The 19,967-nt window shown below is 39.6% G+C and overlaps 2 protein-coding genes across 2 annotated transcripts in view; both read right to left on the bottom strand.

Annotated features, from left to right (window-relative positions):
• Positions 1 to 3,098: 3,098 nt before the first annotated feature.
• Positions 3,099 to 11,493, bottom strand: mrpl3 (mitochondrial ribosomal protein L3). The gene is made up of 10 exons (XM_017420197.2): positions 11,267 to 11,493; positions 9,545 to 9,720; positions 9,382 to 9,473; positions 7,823 to 7,921; positions 6,591 to 6,690; positions 6,439 to 6,499; positions 6,106 to 6,217; positions 5,932 to 6,009; positions 5,745 to 5,822; positions 3,099 to 3,316 (listed from the first exon to the last, which is right to left on the bottom strand). The coding sequence occupies exons 1-10, from the start codon at positions 11,341 to 11,343 to the stop codon at positions 3,167 to 3,169; spliced, it is 1,023 nt and encodes a 340-aa protein (XP_017275686.1). The 5' UTR covers positions 11,344 to 11,493; the 3' UTR covers positions 3,099 to 3,166.
• Positions 11,494 to 13,204: 1,711 nt separating this feature from the next.
• cpne4b (copine IVb) overlaps positions 13,205 to 19,967 on the bottom strand; it is a 39,900-nt gene continuing 33,137 nt past the window's right edge. The window contains exon 16 of the mRNA XM_017425227.3: positions 13,205 to 14,202. Within this exon, the coding sequence (XP_017280716.1) occupies positions 14,071 to 14,202 (132 nt within the window). The 3' untranslated portion in view covers positions 13,205 to 14,070. The remainder of the gene's footprint in view (positions 14,203 to 19,967) is intronic.

The following is a 19,967-nucleotide window of genomic DNA, read 5'->3' as shown; positions in this document are numbered from 1 at the left end:
AAAGATGACAATTTTTTTTCAGGATCATTTCAGCTTTTTCCTTTTTGTTGTTTCTGCTTCTTTCAGCTAATTTCGGCTTTGTTCTTCTCATTTTCAGCTTCTTTCAACTAATTTCAGCTTTTTAAACTAATTTCTGCTTCTTTCAGTTTTTGTTCTTCTACCTTATGCAACTCTTCTACAAATCAGCTTCTGTTCCACTTTTTGCATCTTCATTAAACTCCAGCTGTTCAGCATATCTTCAGCCGCTTTCAGCAAAATCATTCAGCAAAAAAAGCATTCACACTGCATTTTCGCAGGAAATGCAACTTCTCTAGTTATCATTATTATTTGTCAAATATGAATCATATCTGTTGACATAAACTATTTTCTAAGTGTAAAATTACTAGAACTGTCATGACATTGAAAGTTTTTGCTCACCAAAGTCACGCTGATGAGCAAAGTCCCATTAAAGTTCAGCCCAAGTCGTATCATCATCCGCTTTGTTTCAAATCTGTCGCACATCTCGTACGAAGGAGGCAGCGATAAACCCGATGTGCCGCTCGAAAGACACCGAGCGACTGAACATTTCAGAATTTGAATCTGCTAACTGGCTCATTCGGGTTTGTTACTGATTCGATTAGGCTGAAAGCGCTGGCATTAAAGTAGAATAAATTACTTCAAACCAGTGAGACGAGCTACAACAACTAATGAAAGGAGGCTCTCATTTCTGTTTGCTGTAGGGCTGAAAACAGGGGTTGACCTACAATGAACTTTACTCTGAGGAGTAAAAGTTCTGTCTGAAGATCATGAAAGTTCAAGCAAACGACGCCAAGACATGTCTGTTGCTCCCCTTGTTGCGTGGACTGCCACAGCACAGAAACACATGCCAATTAGTTAAAAGGACAGTTTGAATGTTCTGAAGTGATGTTCTAAAATAGTCAATATCTTACCTGCAGGAGGACTCACTCAGGGCACTATCAGAGCGAAACAGCTCTGTGCTGTAAAAGCTAGTGAGTGCGAAACCTTTGAACTGTTATAATTTTTTCAAGATTACAAAAAGGGTTTCAGAAAACTGTGCCTGTGCACAATAGATGATTTGGCAACGGATGTCCCGCGAGTAAATTTTATATTTTTTAAAGTCTTGTTTTGAGCAAAAGATACCTAGCTTGATAAAGCTTTCTTCAGTGGTTCCTTTGGCACAGGGGTGTCAAACTCCAAAGCCTCGAGGGCCGCAGTCCTGGGAGTTTTGGGTTTTTCTGCTCCAACACACCTGATTCAAACGGTTCAATCACCTCCTCAACAAATCATCAGGTTCTCCAGAAACACGTCCACAAGTCATTCATTTAAAGCAGGTGTTTTGAAAGCAAGAACACATCTAAAAGACGCAGGAGAGTGGCCCCTCAAGGAATGGAGTTTGACGCCTGTGCTTCGGCACTTTGGGCTAAGAGGAAACATGTCATTTGTGAATTTAAAAAACAAAACAAAACATCTTTGTCAAATTAAGAAGGAGCACATCTTTCTGGCCGGTACTCTAGGATGAACTTGTGCCAGTTTATGCACTTTAAATTGATACATAAAGCTGTTTAGTGTTTGTTCACCAAGCCTAATACTATTAATACTTAGATCCTAATGGTCCCCTCAGCCTCTGTGATCACTTGTTTGCAACACATTTAATGCAGACCAGTCTTTAGTGAAAGTAATAATAGATTTTAAAACCTATAATTGACCATCTAATGTAAAAGTGACCATGATGTAAAGGTTACTAAAACAGTGTACACAAACTGCTATGAAATGTTGAAATTTATTTTGAGCTTATCTTAAAACTGATAAGGCTCTAGAGGGATTTCTACTACAGGTAAGATACTGATTACTGAAAACTCCATCACTTTTTCTTCAACAATCATGTGGTCCTTAAAGTAATCAGAGCTACACAGACCAGGATGGACTTCCATTTCTGCTCTGCTGCTTTAACAGCCACCCATCACACCCTCCTTTTTTTTCGTCCACCCCCACAAGAGCCTGATGATGTGCAGGCTCCGCAGAGCAGGACTTTCAAACGATATCATTACCATTTCAAAGAGCCTGCCGCTGCCTTATAGACATGCAAGCTGAGGCATGTTACATGTTGCCACGAAGCGCCTGGCCGCTGCTCTTCTTTGTGCCTAAACGACAGTTAACCCGGTGCATGTTCCACTTTTCAAAGGGCGAGCTGCTGCGTGTTGATTCAATTAGGGACCAGGCACGGATGCTGTGCTGCTCCACAGTTGTTGCAGGGCATCCTGTGAGGCATCACCGCCGCTTGTCAGGCTTTCAAACAAAAGCCTGAGTGGAGGAGGAGAAAAAAAGCCAAAAGCTTGTTACTGTGGCTGTCAATTACACGGCAGATCCAGAGCAGAGAGGGACTAATTCACATGCAGGCCTCTGAGGGTACAGTCACTGAACAACAGTCAAACAATTCACTGAACATGATTATTTGAATACAGCCAGCGCCTCAGCCGCTGACGCGAGAAAAAAGAAAAAAAGGAGGCATCCACAAGGTGCCAAAGGGGATGTGTCCGTCCCTCCCAAAATGACTCTTATTTAAATCCTGCTGAACATAAACACACACACAAATACAGACTTAGGCTCACAGCGGCGCCCTCCTGCAACATTAATGTCCTCATTTATCCTCTTATGCACAAATGTCAACCTTTGTCAGGCTTCATTCCTGCCTCTCCCTCTTCCACACCTTCACCAGCTCGTGTTCGTTTTCTTATTTACTTCCACACTTCACACCCTTTTCATCGCTCCCCTCTTCTGTCTGTATTCCCCTCACTCTCTCTTATTAGCTCACCCACCCCTCCCTCTCTCCTCACCCTCTTCTCTCCTCCACCCTGCATAGATATTGCACATTTCTCCAACATATCTGCCTCCCTCTTTGTTTTGCTTCACTGTCTTTCTTTTTTCTTCTTTCCTCAGCTTGGGGATCCTCTAGTGACATCACTACTCCTACAGTTACCATGGTTTCAGGGGGAAGGGACAGCAATAACCGTTTGGATCAAACAGACAGGCTCGGCGCTATTCTGTCTCCAATCTTTTCCCCCTCCCCGCTCACGCATAAAAAAAACACATCAAACTAATTTAGGAATGAATCTTTTATTAAAGTAATCCGGATGCAGTTTACAGGTTTGGGTGAGTGAGTCTGATTTCAGGTCAGTGATATCGACGGCTCGGTGTGAACGAACAAGTCGTCGTCGTACAGGTCTTCGTCCAGTTCGCCATCCTCGTCAGCAAAGTAGGTGGGGAAAGGAGGGTTGAGAAGGGTTGAACTCCTGGTTGGCAGCTTAGAGTCTCTTATCTGCAACACACACACACACACACACACACGTTTAATAAAACAAAAAACAGTTGCGACTATTTCTGACTGAAAGTAGTTTGGTTTTATTTCTACTGTTGTATAAACCTACATGTGTAGGGGGTGTGGATAGCATCCATCCCCTGCAAATCTTTAAATAATTTATACACAGTAATTAAGAAGAACTGAGAGTGATTCTTTGCTCCTCTTGATTCTTTTCCACACAGGAACCTCCCTGCTTCCGTGGCCTAAGATGTTTACAGCAGAAGAACCAATCAGATGTTTAGGGACGCCCCGATAAGTCAGCTGATCAGATATATCCGCGTGCGTTAAGAGCCTCGGGGTGCTCCGTGTCCGTCAGATCACAGCCACGCAATTAGCCTGAAGTCCCACGAAACAGACGAGCTGTCGAGGCAGCACCTACGGAGCAGCCGTTCTCCACTCAGTTTAAAGTCCATGCTTGACGGACTCCAACTCCGTGGATCGATAACCGACATGCGAGGCGTCGTTAAAACACGAACGCCGGCAGTTTCCAAACAGAGCCTCGTACTTATCAAAACGAGCCATTCTCAGCTGACCAGATGAGACAGAAAGTTCTGAAAAAGTGACAAATTTAGTGAAACCTATACATGTACTTTGGTGCCGTTTACAAAAAATATGTAAAGTTTGTTGTTGTTTTTTTAGTAAAAACAATGTAGTTTCCCAAGAAGAAGGTTTAAAATTTGATTTCTGTGTCTAAACTGAAATGATTTTTGTTTCGTAGTGCTGTCCTTTTATTGTTACCATATCTTAGAGTTATTAACTATTTAGAGTCAACTCTGCTGTTCATGAACCACTGAAAAGATTTTATTGAAACTGAAAATAATCACTGGATATACATTTAACTTATTAACTATGGGAGCCAACCTGATGTAAAATGGCCACCACAGCCAGCAAACTTATAAATGGCTATAATTCAATCAATTTTATAGCTAATGAGCTTGAATTTGAGGTGGCTGTAGCTCGGAGTCATTCAAAACACATAACCCAAGTGCTTGACATCTTATGATATGATATCAATGTTTACCTATCAGCAACACCTCAACATAAGATGACCTAAAACTAAAACATGACAGGCAGTGGGTGATGTGTGTTTTTTTCATTTTGCACCTATGTAGTATCACACTTGTCATCAGACGTGCAGCACTTTGGTGAACTCTTTCTTGTTTTATGGGCTTATAGATAAATTTACCTTGACTGGGGAAAAAAATGCAGAAAGAAACCAGGAGAACTGAAATAGACAAATCAGACTTCAAGTAAAATAAAATCAATTAAAAAAAAATAAAAAAGGATCCAAGTGGTTCATCTCTGTTGGCCCTCCTCTGGCCACCTTGTTTAGTCGACTCGAACGACGATAAGGCTGTCAGGGGCGGAGACAGAAACGAACGAGCGCAGGGAAGCAGCAACTGTGGCTGAAGCTGTTCTCCTCAGAGATAGAGCCCAGTCACCTAACACACACCTTGTTAATGAGAAAGGCAGAAGAATTTCCACCGATCCTGTGAGAGGGGAGAGTTTCTTTAGGCCTCTCTGTGTGATTGATTGTGTTTCAGAAACTGCACGAGGAGCACGACGCGGCGGCAAAGAGTCTTCTTTTTTCACTACTTTTAATTCGTGTAATAAATATGCAAATAACAATTAGATGGTGATCTGCAAGACAAATGTAGAAACAGAGAAAATTCCATTTAATGGGATGAATCCCTCCAACAAACAATAAACATTTTGTTTTCCCATCTAAACTTTAGTTATTTTCCCCTGGTTAGACCCCTAAGAGACCCTGACCTCACCTTAGGAGTCACTGGCCAAATGATTAGTTATTACTTGTAAAAGAAAAAGAAAAAAAAAAGCATGCTTAGAAAAACCTGTTCTTAGTCAATCTGAGTTTTAATTGCAATCAATAAACCTGAGTAGTTCCTCATTTACATACAGACACTGGGATGTCTCGGAACGATAAAAACGAAGAAGGACCATCCATCACTAACCTGCAACCTCTGGAGCAAAATAATCTGAAGGAGGTTCAGGAGCGTGTGAATGTGTGTGTGTGAGGCTGCGACGGGTGAAATGCAAAGAACATTTGTATTCATTATTGCCTGTCTGCAGAACAAATAATAGGCTGCATGTATGCAACATTCTCACGAGGCAAGAACAACATGCTGAGTACAGTGAAGGATGCTAGGGGATATTACTAACATCATTAAGGTGCTTGCTCTCATTCCTCCAAGGAAACACAGACACACACACACACGCTGCTGATCCAGCATAGTGTCGATGAAGATAAATCGCTCTGTCTTGCAGGTGTGACAGTGTTTCACAGGTGCAAGGTCACTTCTCGCGGTCAGAGCACGAGTTGACTGGTGAGTTCACACTGCGCTTGTGCGTGCGCGATTATTTTTACCTTCAAGATACAGTTCTTGTGACCGGGAACGGAGCCGTGAACGTACAGCACATTATACTTGGTGTTCACCCTCCATATCTGGAAGACAGATGGGCAGAAACAAGGCAGGTTCAGAGACTACTGAACTGAAAACAGAAGTCAGATACAGATGCGATTAAAACAAACAAAGCGCCGTATCTGCATCTACCTTCAGGCCGAGAGCTGTGATGAACTCGTTACCCATTCGGCCAGGCATCTTCTTCCCTTTGAAAACTTTGCCTGGATCCTAAACAAAGACATCGAATATCACACATTCATATTGGGGAATTACAGGAACTGTTCGTGTTTGGAGCAGCTCTGGCAGCGTGTGCGCGGGCCTCACCCCTCCTGGACCAGAAGCTCCTGGTCTGCGATGAGTTTTGGTTTGACCGTGACTGGCAGGCTGACCTTTGAATCCCCATCGCTTCATTACACCTTGAAAACCCTTGCCGATGCTGCTCGAAAACAAATATATATTTATATATGCTCATTTAAAACCAAAATGATGTGGATTTGTGGCTTCAGAAGGAAAAAAAAACAACATTTAAGAGGTTTGGATTATCTTGGCAAGTTGATTACACATTTACAGACAAAAAAAGGAATGTAAGATGGAGGAAAGAATGCCAAAGACTGCAACAGCAAAGAGGGGGGGGGGAACTGGCAAAACAGAGCTTACGATTTGGCTGTGACGTCTACGTACTGGCCAGGACGGAAATGTGCTGCATACAGAGGAGTGCCTGAACAAACAAGGAGCGAGAGCGCATCAAGACAAAATGACTCAAGTCACGAACAACAAACGCACTAAATTGTTTTTTTTTCCCTTCACACCTGGTTTAATGATGGCATTGTCAGACACTTTAAAGACGGAGAGCTTCTGTTTCGCCGGGACTCCCGCATTCCTGAACATCTCCATCTGCTGCTCGGACCTCTGTCAGTCATTGCGAAGGGAAGAAAAAAGTTGACTGATGCGATAAGATAAAGCAGAAGCAGTGAGCAACAGTTGGACTTTTAAAATATACCATGAGACTGTTCTGACTGTGTCGGAGCCAAACACACACACACACTACACTTGCAGGCATGTGCGCGCAGTCTTGGCAGAGAGCGTCTCTGACATTTGCTTTCGCTCCGTTTGCTCTCATCTCAGCGCCTTTAGTCGCTCCAAACTCTCCCTCTTCCCTTCTGTTGACTGAAAATCAACCTGCCAAAGCTTCTCCCTCCAACAAACTCTGCCTCAGACTGGAGAATGATGCGGCTGAGGGAGAGGAGTTCAAAACAACTCCGCCAGTGAAATCCTGACACCGGTCCGTCAGGAATCTTTTGAGACTCGATGAATAAATTACATCTTGACGTATTCATTTTTTCCTTTGTTTTTTTTTCAATGGTAAAAACTGAACATCCAGAGTATTTTTATATATATTGAATTTAGACATGACCTTTACCTCTGACGGGGAGGGAGGATAAAGTGCACTTTATGTTCACTGAATAAATTTAAGCCCATCTGTCACCTCAGTTTTCAGTTACTTGTATTGAAGTGTTTTAAAAAAGCACTATGAGGCAAAACTAAAACCTTGAGGTTTTCTAGAAGAATTAAAAAAAAAAAACTTTTAAGACTGAGGTGTGCTTAAGTGGGTCATAAATGGCATAATCTGAAGAGTCATAACTGCTCAATTAATTCGTATTCGATGCCTTTTTTCAGGATTATGTTGTTTTGAGTATCTGCTTTAGCACTGTTTATTTATATTTATGAGTGGAAATGCGTTAAGATAATGGGGCAGTAAACTTAAAACGAAGACGGCTGCAATGAATCTGGGTCCAAACGCAAATATTTCAGGTAATGTTACTGTAGGAGGGGGTCATAAAATAAAATATAGCCATTATGGATGTTTTTTGTTGTTAGTAAAAGATACTAAAATAAAAAAGATGAGCCAGACAAAAGTAAAAGTAGTAACTTTCACTTTGCATCTCTTTATCAAAGTAACATCAAGCATGCAGAGTCCCAGCTGAGATAACTCCCCTTCCCTCCCCGTTTTTTTAAATCATAAAAGTTATTTATTACGTACATGGAACGGTGATACGTTCTTCCCCCCGACAACAAGAGCGGCAGTGTGTCCATCGTACTCTTCTTTGGACAGGTGCTTTATTACGTGGCAGTCTTGCACCTGGGAAAAATAAGACGGCGGCGGGGAAAAGAATAAATTAAATGCAGCTACAATAATCAGAAAGACAAAGTCAGCACAGAATAAATTAAAGCGTAGCCTGATTGCATTTTTTTTTCCACCCTGCTGCATGGTGCTCCTGAGTTCAGACGTAAATAGATGTAATTAGATGGAAGTCCCAAATGTGAAGCATTAGTATTCCTCCACAAGGTTAGTTTACTTTCAGAAGGAATCGCCTTCTACCGCAGGGTGCTACACTGGAGACGTTGCCAGGATTTGCTTTTACAAAACACTAATAACTTTGCTTTTATTTAACTACTTCTGTATGACATACTTGCAGATTCAAGCATCGAAAACAGTGGGAAGTTCATTCCACTCAGGAGTGCATAATTTAATTTTTCTACTTCTCATTTTGCACAGATCATTACCACTACAGCTAGAAAGGAAATGACTAAATGATGTGGCCAAAGTGAGTGAGCCGAGGGGGATATTACTTCCTTTTGTGGCTTTGACTCTGATAATGTGGGGGAAGATGACAAAATTATATCATTTGTACATCTGTTTTCGTTCGTGAAGTTGTAGTCATTTTATATTATTAACTTTACACAAAAGACCAGAAAATGAAGAAAATACAGCTTATATAGTGCACATATATACTGTATTATGACCACTAGTTCCCCAACGCACTCCTTAAGATGTTGAAGCTTTTATGCTCTTTAATCCAGCTACATCTTGTTGTTTTTACTCTGAAAGGTATTATTATCTTTAAACCACTCTGTAAACCTATGGAGACTTTTATGCTTGTTCAGAATAGGTCTGGCTGCCACAATAATAAGCTCTGGTAGCAAACGGTCTCTATGAGTGAACAGACTGAGCAGCATTTTCAGGAACATGTTCCAAAAAGGCAGATATGTGGTTAAATAGAGCATGAAGAAATGTGCCGACTTCTTTGTTACATTTTCAGCCTTTATTGTCCTCATTCTAACCAATTAAAGGGGTTTTTAAATACCGTCCAAATACAGATGAAATAGGATTCTCTTACACTTTCTACTACACTGAATTATAATCAGTAATGAGACGAGTGAGCGCAGCCACAGTTTGCATTCATTTCACTCTACTGAGATAATTCAGTGAGTTTAAAATGTGATCTGAATAAATCTCATAACACAGATTAACTGTTCAAGCCTCATTTTAAACAGGAAGTAGCTTTAAGTAAAATCTAGGTATTTCAAATGCAGAAACAAAACCTGAAAGTGAAATCTGTGCTGTATGTCTTCAGTAATTGCTATTCTTTCACCATGCCCGATAGAATCAAAATTACTTGACTTTTCCTTTTTTTTTGACCTGCAGGTCATTTCACACACAGATACCAAGATTAACTCTAATTAATATTCCTGAAGAATACCTGAGAGCTCTTTAGCTAAAAAGCTGCAGTGTATTACAGATAAACGTGTGACCCCTACCTGTATCATTGTGACTGCATATCTTTCTCCAGTTTTAGTCCAGATAGGAGCCATCCCCAACTTGACGGCTACTAACCCAACTCTTCGACTTCCTGGGTGGAGGAAAAGACTGTAAACACTTAAGCCGACAGGAAGATCACTCCTGATGATCGTGGAAACCCACCCTCCGTCCACTCGTGTCGCGGCCAAGGCTCATCTTTGAGTGGGTTGAGCCTCTCAGCTGTCTGTTGGTTGTACTCTTCTGCCATGATGTTCCTCATGAACTTCTGGTTGTCTTCTGTGAGGTGTTCTTCAAACCAGGTCTTTACTGTTCTGATACAACCCACCGACTGGACAGGCCTGGAAAAAACCGACAAAAATCAAAGACCCGACTAAGGCTGCTTCAGGAATAAACTCAATAAATTGCTGTTTTAAAGCTGAATTTATCTCCCTTTGTTGACTGACATTCATATTTTATAGTTAAATTTTGACTAACTAATAAGAAACAAACAAAACATTAAAAAGAGGTAAAATTTTGCCTTTTGAAAGCCTGAGAGTATGGGCTTTAAAAGCCTAATAATAATATATAATATTGTCAAAATTATCATAACAGACTGATTATTGAACTGACCTTAAGTATTCTGTTATGCATTATTGGAATGAGCGGAGTCACTAATCACATCAATCTCCTGACTTCTGTTGATTTATACGGCATTTTAAAACAGCCACTTGTAAAGTCTGCAGTTTGGGCTTTTCACTCAAAACTACCAGCAAAATTAAACAGCAAAACGTTTAAACATTTGGCTGAACACAATGTTTTTACCCAGTTAATTCAGGTAGAGGCTCTGTTTGATACAAGACTCTGAAGGTAATTTAAAATTGTCAGGGATAAAAAGATTTCATTGATCCGAAATCCTGAGGCCAACCTTTTTTGTTTTATTTAATGATGACAAAATGTTGCTGTGTAACAAATTGCAACCTTGCTTCACATAATTCTAGTTATAAAAAAAAAAATCTCAAATGAAAAAAACTTCATTGATTGTTTTATTTTTTTTTACAGTGGAAAAAAACCTTTCTAAAACACAGGAAAAGTGACTAACAGCTTTTGCCTTTAATTTGTTCTTTTGTTTCCGTTTATTCATTAATAAAAGCTAAATTAAAGTCTTATAATAGCTTTCAGTTGGAGGTTTCCTTTATAAAACCTTGTGAAAAAACATATAAAACCCGTTTTTGATAAGAGCTCATCATTACCATAGCTGACAATCTTACTGGAACACACAATCATGTCTATATCCAAACTTTACTCATCATTCTACATGAACAGATTATGGTTGTAGTTAAGCATGTGTTGTCTTAGTTTTCTGAAGCTTTTTAAGGCCGAGGTAATTTTGTTTTTCCAGTGCTAAGATATCACCAGGATTAACAATCTGTTTGAACTAAATCAGTAAATCTCATTGTGTAATACAGACAGAAATGTTTATGTTAGTATGATTTTGCTCATCACAATAACTTTAACATCACTGTGGTCACTGTGCCCTCTCAGCATTCTTATTAAATACCTTTATTAATTAGCATGGTTCCATGCAAAAGTCAGAGACTTTTGTAATTGTTTCTAATTATTTTCTGCAAATAAGTGCATGCTTTCCGTCAATCAATAAAATCTCATATATAACAGGAAGCTAAATCTATCAGACTAAGTTTTGCTGAAATAAAAACTAAAGCGTCACAAAGCAGGAGTTTTGGCAACTGAATGGTAACTATTAATAAACACAAACATTGTAACGTTAACTCTCTTGTTTCAAAAATAATAATAAAATAAAAACTGCTGTTTTCATAAGAAAAAGCTTGTCTTTTCAGCTAACTGGAACAAACTTTAGCCCTACAGCTAGCCAGTTAGCATCTTTACCTTTCTGCTGCTGTCCGAGGAGAAAAGAGTTGAGCTCCCCGCTGAATAAAAAAGCGACATCCCCGTGTTGTCATCATGCTCCTTATTCCAAGGATAATGGATAAATACAAAACTACAATACGTTAATTAAAATGACGTGCTGGCGCACAACATCTGCTAACACATGCCTTAGTCTTTTTCTAGTAACAAATGTCACCCCAGACACTTCCGGTACTTCACCAAAACAGTTCCGCAGCACCGGGGCGACTGTCAAATGTTCCGCTTAACATTTTATTTCACATTATTATTATTATTATTATTATTATTATTATTATTATTATTATTATTATTATTATTAGTAGTAGTAGTAGTAGTAGTAGTAGTAGTAGTAGTAGTAGTAGTAGTAGTAGTAGTAGTATACAAAATGTTTATCTTGATCTAGTGACGAAATAATAAAACAAAGTATCATTTTTGTTTTCAATATACAAATATTTAAATGTTATTCCTTTGCTTTCATTGTCTAACTTAAATACAACTGACAAATTCATTTTGTTTCAGCATATTTTCAAACTAGTTAAAATAGCAAGAAACGTATACATGAACATGAAATAAAAGCAAATAAAAACAAGCTGATTTAATTTTCAGACTGTCCCATTACAACTCTACTGATGGGGGTATTCTCTGAATAAGAAACAAATATCAGGAGGTTCATATCCTCAACACCAATTTGACTTTCAGAGATGAAGGCAAATGCATGTAAACATATGTAAATGTGTATTCTCCTACAAGCTCAAGTTAATTTGCCCCAATTATCTGCATGAGATTATTCATTCAGTTTTTTTAAAGGTTTCCATGGGAGCAAGTGAAAGAAAAATCTTGACAATGATGGTATCAATGGCATTATTATTTTTCTGAGAAAAGGAAGTGTGTGTGGCACACTGAATTGCTGCGGAGGTCAAGTTCATGAAAAATGGAGGCTTCTCTTTACAAGATTTTTTTTTTTTTAAAGAGATATGGAACTTTTTATTGTTGAGGTGCTGCATATATAAATTATATACAGTATATTTAGTCAATGAAAGAGAAGGAGAAAAAAAAGCCAACACCTGCATGCTGTCTACATCGCTCTAAACGACAGATAAATCAATATAGCCTGATTGCACATGCAAGATGTTTTTGTCACTTAGAGAAGAGATGATTTTATTGATTCCCTGAAAACTGAATCTAATCTAAATCATAACCTAAAACTTCTAAACTGCAATATAAAACTTGACCCATAGTCATACATAATAATTCAGGGTACATGATTATTAGCTAGCAGTCAAGTTGGCATTGTTTTCAGAACGTTTAACTGCAACCATAAAAGACTAAGTCAGAAAGATTCACTCGTGTTTGGTTTAGACCAGGTTTTGTCTGACATTTTTTTCATAAACAAGTATCTATGAAGTCCTACGCATAAATATTTTGCACAATAATTGTGGTCCATGAGCTCACTTGTCACAGCTGATGTGAGGCAATCACATAAAGGTTTGTTGTAATAATTTATCCTAAAAGGACAGTTCAGATCTTTTAAAGTGGGCTTCTGTGGAAAGGCTATGAACAGTTAACATCTAACCTGTTGTAGATAGGTCTATGAACAACCACATTTTGGAAAAACAGAGTTTAAAACTGACAAGAGTAACAAGCAGGTTCAAAAACATTTGCAGAGGTCTTGGTCCCGCTCCGCTCAGACTAGCCATTAGCTTGTTCAGGTAAGATATCTACAAAGGTGGGATAATCTTTAATAACCTTTCCACAGAACTCCACTTTAAAAAATCTGAACTATCCCTTTGATTTACAGCCATCTTAACTGGGACTTGCTTTGTGTTTCTGGAAGACAACACTGCATGGTCTGACTGTGTGAAAAGACCCCGTAACGTTAGCAAAATCTGGGCCACACACAAAAACTGATCACACAAAAACTGAGAAAACCAAAGTATCTTTATTATTATTAATTGTTAATATTATCAACATGCAGAATACAGGAGAAAAAAAGAAACAATTTTCAGCTCACAAATGAGTCTCTACCACACACACTTGTCTACCATCCCAAACCTCTTTACAATGTAGGAAGGTTATTAAGAAATTATTACAATTATTCATTAGTTAGTCATTTCCATTTAGCAAAATCACAAGCAAATCAGTAAAAAAAGAACCCAAAGCATTCAAAAGTATCCCCTGCTTTACACAAATGACAGAGATACTTTATTTCATAACTAGCAAGCGGCGACTCGAGATTGGATATTAGTACGAGCTGAATTATTCATGCATTCATGCGGTATACTAACTGGAATGCCACCAGTCCCATAAATAACATTTGCAATGCTAATTCGAAGCATTTTGGGGTTGTGCAGGTTCATATTTAAGCCTTTTCCTCCCTACCTAGACCTTTTGGTCTTGTGCACTTGCTAGTTATTTAAATAAGGTAGAAATGTCATTTCTTTCAGTGGGCTATGATCAGAGTCTGCATGCTGGTTCAGAAAACTCTTAATATTTCTACAAATAGCTTTTCAATATACAGTAGATAGTAATATTTCCCTGGTGGTGCCTTTGTGGCAAAACATGCAATAGTCATCAATGAAGTAGTTGAAACTGTTTCACCATAACGAGCTAATTCTCTGAGCTAGACTACTGTATGTTATATTGTTATGTATACACATTTGTTTTTATGTCTTCTTGTGCTTTTGGGTGAATATATGTACAACAGTTGAATTTATTGTTATTGAATGTCTATTTGGATATGAGCGAGTGTGTTTGGAGTTGTGTGTATGTATGGAAATAGTACATCGTCAGGGACTGAAGGTTCTCGAGGACTCGTAGTCCGATATACACTTGGGCTTAATTCCTTTCGCGTTGTAGTAATCCACCACCTGGTTCGGGACTTCTGCTAGTACGCTCTTAGCCAAGGCAGCCGGGGAGGCCTGGAAACACAGAGAGAGAGACAGAGATGGGTCCCAAACGCACGTCACCCACGTCCATCCTCGAATCCGAGAGACTGATGCAGCTAAAGGTGCAGCTCACTGTGGCCGATACGATCAGACGAGCTCATCTGACAACCTGAAAAACATTCCTGATTTCACCTGCTTTTTTTTGTTTGTTTGTTTTGTTCTCTGCTGTGATCACTGGATTTCTGACTACAGTCTGTGTGCAACAAAGTGGCACAGCAGAAAATTGCATCACATCCTCACAGCTCCTGTCAGACTGTGCACAGAAGCAGTCTCTCGACACAACACAGAAGTAAAGGATCACACACTTTAAATCGTGCCGCAGCCTCTGCTGCTGCACCAGACAACATGAGTTAATCCTGCACGGTGGCCTGGCTGTGTCTGTTTCCTTTGCGGAGATTGTTATGCAAAAAGCTTTTTCTCTCATTGTAGAGGGCTGACATTGGTATGTGTTAACTGAAAGATAGCAAAACTCTAAATTACCTTTACAAAAACAGCATTTCCAACAACAAAGAACCCAGTTAGTCGAAGCTTCCAGTGCCCTCATGAATATTATGAGTTCTTTTCAAGGATGCAGAATGATACAATTCTAGTATCATCATTATCATCTTCTCAGCTAGGTTATGTTACTATTTTGGGTCACGATGTATGAAGATCCATCCATTCATTCATTTTCTTTATGCACTTGTTCCTGGTTGCAAGGGAGGTGGTGCCTATCTCCAGAGGGGTACACCCTGGACAGATTGCCAGTCCATCACAGGACAACAAAGAGACAAACAAGACAGAAAACCACTCATGCTCAACGGTCTTCACCTAATATGCATGTTTTTGGACTGTGGGAAGAAACAGGAGCACTCAGAAAACTCGTGCATGAGGAGAACATGGAAAAGCCCCAGCAGAGAGTTGAAGCCTGGACTTTTATGCTGCAAGGCAACAGTGCCAACCAACCACGCCACTGTGCAGCCCTGATTTATTAGGATACAGGCGACCTGGCAGCTTGTGTGTAAAATGGAAGCAATCAGCTGGTGATCCGTTTCACCCAGCGTCACTTGAGATACATCTTGCCCACCTTGTTTCAGGATAAAGCAAGCAATAAAAAAGGATAAATGATCTATAACAGCATTCAGATGTCGGGAAGAAAACCAGTGGGCAGTTCTTGAACCATTATTACACTGGTGTAGAAAATACCAGCTCAAATAACATGTTATTGGAACTGTTTTTGTTTATTGAATGTATAAGTGTAAAATGTGTCAAATGAATGTAAAATTTTCACAAATTATAGCACCGTGCAAATGTGAGAAGTCATCCCTTATCTTGTTTATAAGCAGCCAGACTTTCTTGTAATCTTTTGAAGTGTTTTTGAGAGATGTTCATTCAGGCTTTCTGAATGTTTTTCAAAGCCTTTTTTCCCACTTTGGTTGATTTTTTTTCATTCATTTTCAGTCTAGTACTTGAATATTTTCAGAGGAATGTTTCTTTGTTAAACCACTTAACCCTGATCTATAAAACACTGAGGCAGAAAAAAAAGCTTCTGAATTCATGGGCTGCACCAGTTTTGTGTTGACATATAATCAACAACTTAGCAAAGAGCCAATTTTAAATCGGAGCTTTAGGGTCTTTGTTCTAAAGACACAGTTTGTTCCAATTTCTCGAATCTATCCAAAACCTCAAACATAACACAGTTTGACACATGAAATAGTAATTTAACACCCACAAGGTGATTCCCAAAGAGCTGTTACCTGAAAACTTGACATATAATCGATGATCAACTGTAGGATGATACATCTCTCAGGTCCAGTGTCAGGTCTTTGATTTTTTATTTTTTTTGTTCTTAAAGACATGATTTTCAGATACCTGTCATCTTCTTTAAACTTTACTTTCAGACATGACACTTCTTTTTTTTCTCCTTCACTTGTCTACTTCCCTCATCGTTGTAAGCACATGCTGCACATTATGCTGTTATGATGAGGTAACAGGACTGGACAGAAAACGAGTGGAAAAATAGACCAAGTCCAGAAAATACTTTGAAAGACTTTCGGGAAGCCTGAAGAATTACTGATTAAGAGCACTTTAAAGGAAATAAGAAAGCCTTGAAAGAGAAATATAAAGAATATGAGAGACGACTCAAGACTTTTGCACAGCACTGTCAATTAGAAACTGGTAAAGATGAATGAGGAGAGTAAATATTAGAAGGGTCTGATCATATCTTAAAATTAATTAATTAATTAATGTACATAAAAAGAGAATATAAGCATAACTGTTACATGGGGAGTTTAAGAAAGGAAAATCTTTCTGTAATGCTTTTATGAACACACACACATGCACACACACACACACACACACTCCCACAGCTCTCAGCCAAATGCACATACTTTCTGAATGCTTAATGTCAGAGAGTCGGTCGTACTCCGTCTCACATAATTCTATGAGACAAAGCATCATCAAAGTCCTTCCACCCCAGCTTCTTCACTGTCCTCCTCCTCCTCCCCCTCCTGTCGTCCCCCCCTTCCCCCTGCTCTCCCTCCTCCGCTCCTATCTACCTGTTATCCCCCACCCTGCCTGTCACCCAGCAGCTCTGTCCTGCTAATCCCTTCTGAAAAGAAACGACGGAGCAGAAAATCACCTCTCCACCTCTGTCACACACTCCCTCGCTCCCTTTTGTCTTTAGCTCTGGTCTTCTGTTGACCCCCCCACCACCACCTCACCCCCCTCCTCCAATAACCATCTCTCTCTCTCTCTCCCTCCCTCCACTCTTCCTCATCCCTCCACATTATTCATAACTTCTCTCTCCTGTCCAATTCCCACTCTTCAAACACTCAATACGTGTTCCTTCTCTTTAACTTACAGATTCAATGGGATATAATTGCTTAATTTCCCAGCCTGTCACAGACCAAACTCACCATAACAGACCCCGCCAAACACATCTGGTCGGAGCCAAGCAGAATTAATGCCACCAGAGAGAAATTTACACACACACGAATGCACAAACGTTCAAGAGAACAGAGAACTGATATGTTCTGACGAGCACAGCGAGCTTATTACGCCCACAGAAAAAATAAAAAAAAAACTGTCATTTCTGAGCCTAGACTCCTAAAGTTCACAACTTCATCTGATCATCAAAGATACCCACAAAGAAAACCATTACTGAAGAATTGACTGAACAAATACACTGATGATTATGTCATGGGTCGAGTTGTTCTGGTTTTTATTTGTTTGTTTTGCATTAAATTTTGTTTGGGTTTTGTACGAGATTTGAACCGTTCTGGTCACTCAGTTGAGTTCTCTTCTGTTCTTAAGGTCTTGATGTCCTTTATTGTCTTTGCTTCTAGCATCTCTCATGCCACCTGTATTGCATTAGTAATCAGCACACCCTTCCCAGTAAATACACTCCCAATTCCTCTGTTCTTGCTCAGGTCATCCGTTAACCTCCAAACATCTTGCTGTTTGCTGCCTTCTCTGTCAAGTTTTGATATTTAAAGTCCTGCTAGGTTCCCTCTTTTGTGTCTGTGTTTGGGTCCTGCGACAACTCACCACCCACCAAACGTGACAAATAATGTCTGTTATACACGTCCGTCAACGTAGTCTGCTGCACAACAAAACACAGTATCTTTGACAAGAAATAGAGAAATTTTAATAGTGTTCACAGATCTGGTTTTTGGCATTTGTTGAGATTCTATCTGGCACTTGCAACTGCCAAAAAAAATTAAGATATATCTTTTTTTTTAACAAACCTTTTGGGTATTTGCTTTCGCCTTATACAGTAACTAAAAGTGGATCTCCACCAGGATCAGTAAACTGCAGGCTCTCAGGAAAGAGAGACGTCTCATTTCATTAGTTCAACAGTAAAATCAATCCAGAGGAATAGATTTTTTGCCAGACAACTGTCGACGTCAGTAAAAAAGATTCTGTGGATAAATTAAGCTAAATTGCCTGCTTGTTTCAATGCTTTATATGTTTGTGTTGCTAAAGAAACGGTTCCCATCAGCCTGCAAGTCGTGTTGAATCAATCACAACTCATTAATCACAACTCATTTAAACTTTTTTTTTAGAACAATGCAAAGCGTGGCCCTTGTGAAAGCTATGTTTTTCAGAACATTTTGTTTTTTTGCTCAATATTGTCACAAAAAGTGGTTTGGACAAGTCCTCGACTACAGTATCCAAGGAAAATTGTGACTTGTGATCTGGTGCTTCCATTACCTTTTTTATGAACTGCTGTGTTTTCTGTTTGTGTGGCTGTGCTTCATTCGAGGATGTCGTTGTTTATAACCCAGTTAACCGAACGCCGGCATTTGGTCAGACTTCCTTGTCGTCACACTGTAATGCATCAAGTACTCTTGATGCATTACTCTCAGCATGGATGAAAGAGGGTCATTCCGAGCTAAACCAGTCGTTCTCAAACTTTTCCGCTTTTCTGACCCACAAAGTCACTGCAGCAGAGACCTGCAGCCCCGATAATGGCTGGTTGAAGTACACTAATGGGGTAAAACGAAGAGCAGCACGACAATAAAAAAACAAAACTATCCCAGCAACAAATTCACTATTTAAAAAAATAAATAAAATTATGAGTACAGTTTCTATATTTTGTAATGATTACAGTAAAATATGCTATTAGCAACCTTTTTAAAATCTAATTTTACAATCAGATTTTTGGACTTTATCCCCAAATCCTCCCTGCTCTAATCTTACAATTACTGTTGTTGTTTTAGTCCAAAACATATAAAAGCAGGAAACTAACATTCCTTAAAGAAATGCATATCACCCGCCACCTTTTGTGTCAAAGTTTTAAACAAAGACCTTTGGTAGTGCTTGGAGGATGTGATGGGGATAACTATCAGCTACTACCACACCGGGTTTTAGCTTAATGTCTGTCAAACTGACTGATTTATAGCCATTTTTGTGTTTGCTAAGCTTCATTAAATGTGGTGGCTGTCTTGAATTTAATGGACTCCAAAAGTTACTTAATTGTAGATGTACTTCTACTGATGACTTTTATGGGATTTCATTAAAACCCATCAATTGGCTTATAAAATATGTTGCTAAAAGACAGACAAACAAACACACACATACACACAAGCACACACAGGCAGTTACTTTATCGCCTGCCCTTCATGGCGGTGGGTGATTACAGAAGTAAACTAAGAAACGATGAGCTCATGTAGGGATCTGGAGTTTTAGCCCCGCCTTGGGGCGGCTCCTCTAGTTCCTATTTTCACAGGTGATCCAGATCAGGATAATGAAGACTGCCAGTACTTAAACCTCCAGTTGAGACAAGACCTTCACTGGAGCATCGAACCTCCTGGGTTAGATTCGCAGCCACCGTTTTCTAACCAAGCTTGGTAACTAAGTGACCACGTTCTTTATGCATCTTGTTTATAGATTCTTTGCCACGTCACGAAGCTACGGATACTTACCTCGGGCACTTGGATACTCACCTGGACAGGATTACTGGCTTGTCGACTCCTGGATCACCTGAACACCTCCTTCATCTCCTCCTCGCCGCTGGACACCTCCTGGACCTGTAAGACCAAAAGAACAATTATTAAGCCATCTTGCAGTGCTCAGCTGATAGTAGGATTGGTACCCGAGACTCACCCTGTTCCTCTTGTTTTCCAGACCTTCTCCACGAAGAACGCACTATAGATAATATTCACCTGTAAATAAACACACCTACCTTCAGCTGTTGTCTCTGTGTCTGGTTTTGGTCTCGCTCGCTGGACAAATTTCCCCGCGTTCTTGTCACT

This window comes from Kryptolebias marmoratus, linkage group LG5 (assembly GCF_001649575.2).
Source record: "Kryptolebias marmoratus isolate JLee-2015 linkage group LG5, ASM164957v2, whole genome shotgun sequence".
NCBI lineage: Eukaryota > Metazoa > Chordata > Actinopteri > Cyprinodontiformes > Rivulidae > Kryptolebias > Kryptolebias marmoratus.
The sequence above is the reverse complement of the archived record's forward strand: the minus strand, read 5'-3'. Positions and strand labels throughout refer to the sequence as shown.